General features: G+C 35.0%; 1 protein-coding gene across 1 annotated transcript in view; it reads left to right on the forward strand.

Moving 5' to 3' along the window:
- The window catches only part of HMBOX1 (homeobox containing 1), a 175,800-nt gene that overhangs the window by 109,558 nt on the left and 64,257 nt on the right, over window positions 1-1,985 (forward strand). The window contains exon 5 of the mRNA XM_012654926.1: window positions 1,558-1,668. Coding sequence (XP_012510380.1) covers window positions 1,558-1,668 — 111 coding nt within the window. The remainder of the gene's footprint in view (window positions 1-1,557; window positions 1,669-1,985) is intronic.

Consider the following 1,985-nt stretch of genomic DNA (forward strand, 5'->3'; position numbering starts at 1 on the left):
CAAATTTCCTGTTGTTCTTTTTTTTGAGTAATATGGTACCAATATAAACAATCCATGTAAAATAGTTTTATTTTGTTGACATGAAAATCAATTTTGGTTTCATGGTGGCAAATGGTTGTTTTTTTCACTCTTTAAAAAGTAGTATAAAAAATAATGTCTGAAACTAGACTTCTGGTGAAATGTTTGCTAAACACAGCTGATTTAATTATCCAGAATGCAAATTTGCATTCTCTTAGAACAAGCATACAGTGCTAGCTGCCAGCACCTGCATCACATAGATCTTCAATCCATTGGGAGACTGCTATATGCATTACTTGAGAATGTAATCACTTAGGTTTTGGAAAACTGTTTGAATTTCGCCTTTTGCAATTGATAGATGTTTCCAGTCAGAGGACCTTGCTTCACAGTCTTCCTTTTAACACTCCCCTTCCCCATTTTCTCAGATTTTCTTTTAAAGTAGATTTTTAAGTGTGTGAAACTCTAGGGGCTTGCTTTTAATGAGTTAAATGTGATTGCAGGACCTCCTGCTTTTTCTCGTGTTAAGTAAGGGGTGTGATTACTTCATGATAGCCATTCTTCCTTGTCGAGCATTACAGCTTTAGACAGGTGTTGGCACAAGTGGTATTCAGTAATTTCCAGTTTTAGAAATTGGTAACCCTCTATGATGGCTGGATGGTCTTTTGGAAAGTGCCTTGTGGACTTACAAGACAGTTTTGTCTTTACTGTATTCTTTGCTTTTGCCAGTTGTATACTGAATCATTCATTTTTTGGAATAGCTATAATGACCAGTGAGCATGTGATTCTCATACTAGTATGTTTTAGACATGCTCTTTTATGTTCAGATGTGGAGATTCTTCACATTTCTAATGCTGTCAAGAACTTCTTAGTGATGGCAGAAAACTGCTTTGTATTCTGTTAGTTTTTTGGAAAGTATATCTGTATATCTGTTGGAAAAATGTCTTTAGCTATTGAGGTCATATTGCAGCATAACTCTAAAACTCTGCTAATTCTTACTTTGTACTAATAGTATAACAAGTCTAAAAATGCCTAAATGAATTAACAAATAAATCAAAAACCTTCTTGAAGACAGTATTTTCAATGACCTTTCTATTTCTAGCCCCTACTATAGCAAAACTTGCTGACTTGATTTTTTTTTCCCCTCAGTATCTGTTAAATGTTCTAATATTCTAAACTGGGGTGGCACGGAGGGCATTGGTAGTTAAAGGAGCACAGATATAATCAATTCTGACAAAGAACTATAACTTAGGAATCTTCATTTGTCTCATATTCATGGACCTGGTTTGGAGATTAATTTTAGAGGCCACTGTCAACTCTTGGTTAATAAAATTCTTTGACCTCTGATAAATTCTGAGTATATCCTAGCCAGTGCAGTTAGCCTTTTCAAAGAAGGCCAATATTAAGGAGTTTGCTCAAGTTGCAACTTCCTTACAGAGTGACACAGAGAATAAAGCACCCAATAACCTAGAACCAACAGAACCCTCATTAACTTCACTGTAATTTCAATGCCTTCCAAAAGCTATTTCTCTTTCTACATAGGTATCAGTCAGAGCCGGATCTCTCATTGGCTGTTGCAGCAGGGATCAGACCTGAGTGAACAGAAGAAAAGAGCATTTTACCGATGGTATCAACTTGAGAAGACAAACCCTGGTAAATATCATTTCCTTTTATTTATTGCATCTGAAGCAAGACAAATGTAATTAATTACTTTATTGAATCCATGTGCTAACTTGTTCAATAGGGTACTTTCATACTTTATTATTGTGCCTTCATGCAATAAAAGCCACTCTTAACTCAAAAACCTAAGCCCTGATTGTGATAATTTTTAGTTTATTATCTAATATTATCTAGTCATGTTCCCCCCTTCCTCTAAAGAACCTCTTTGCTTCCAGGTTATATGATATTTCTAGCCATAGTTTGAAATAAAGGTTATGAATGTCAGTGGCTAATTTTTGTTTTCTTCAACT

The sequence above is a fragment of the Propithecus coquereli genome, unplaced genomic scaffold, assembly GCF_000956105.1.
Source record: "Propithecus coquereli isolate 6110/MARCELLA unplaced genomic scaffold, Pcoq_1.0 Scaffold451, whole genome shotgun sequence".
Taxonomy (NCBI): domain Eukaryota; kingdom Metazoa; phylum Chordata; class Mammalia; order Primates; family Indriidae; genus Propithecus; species Propithecus coquereli.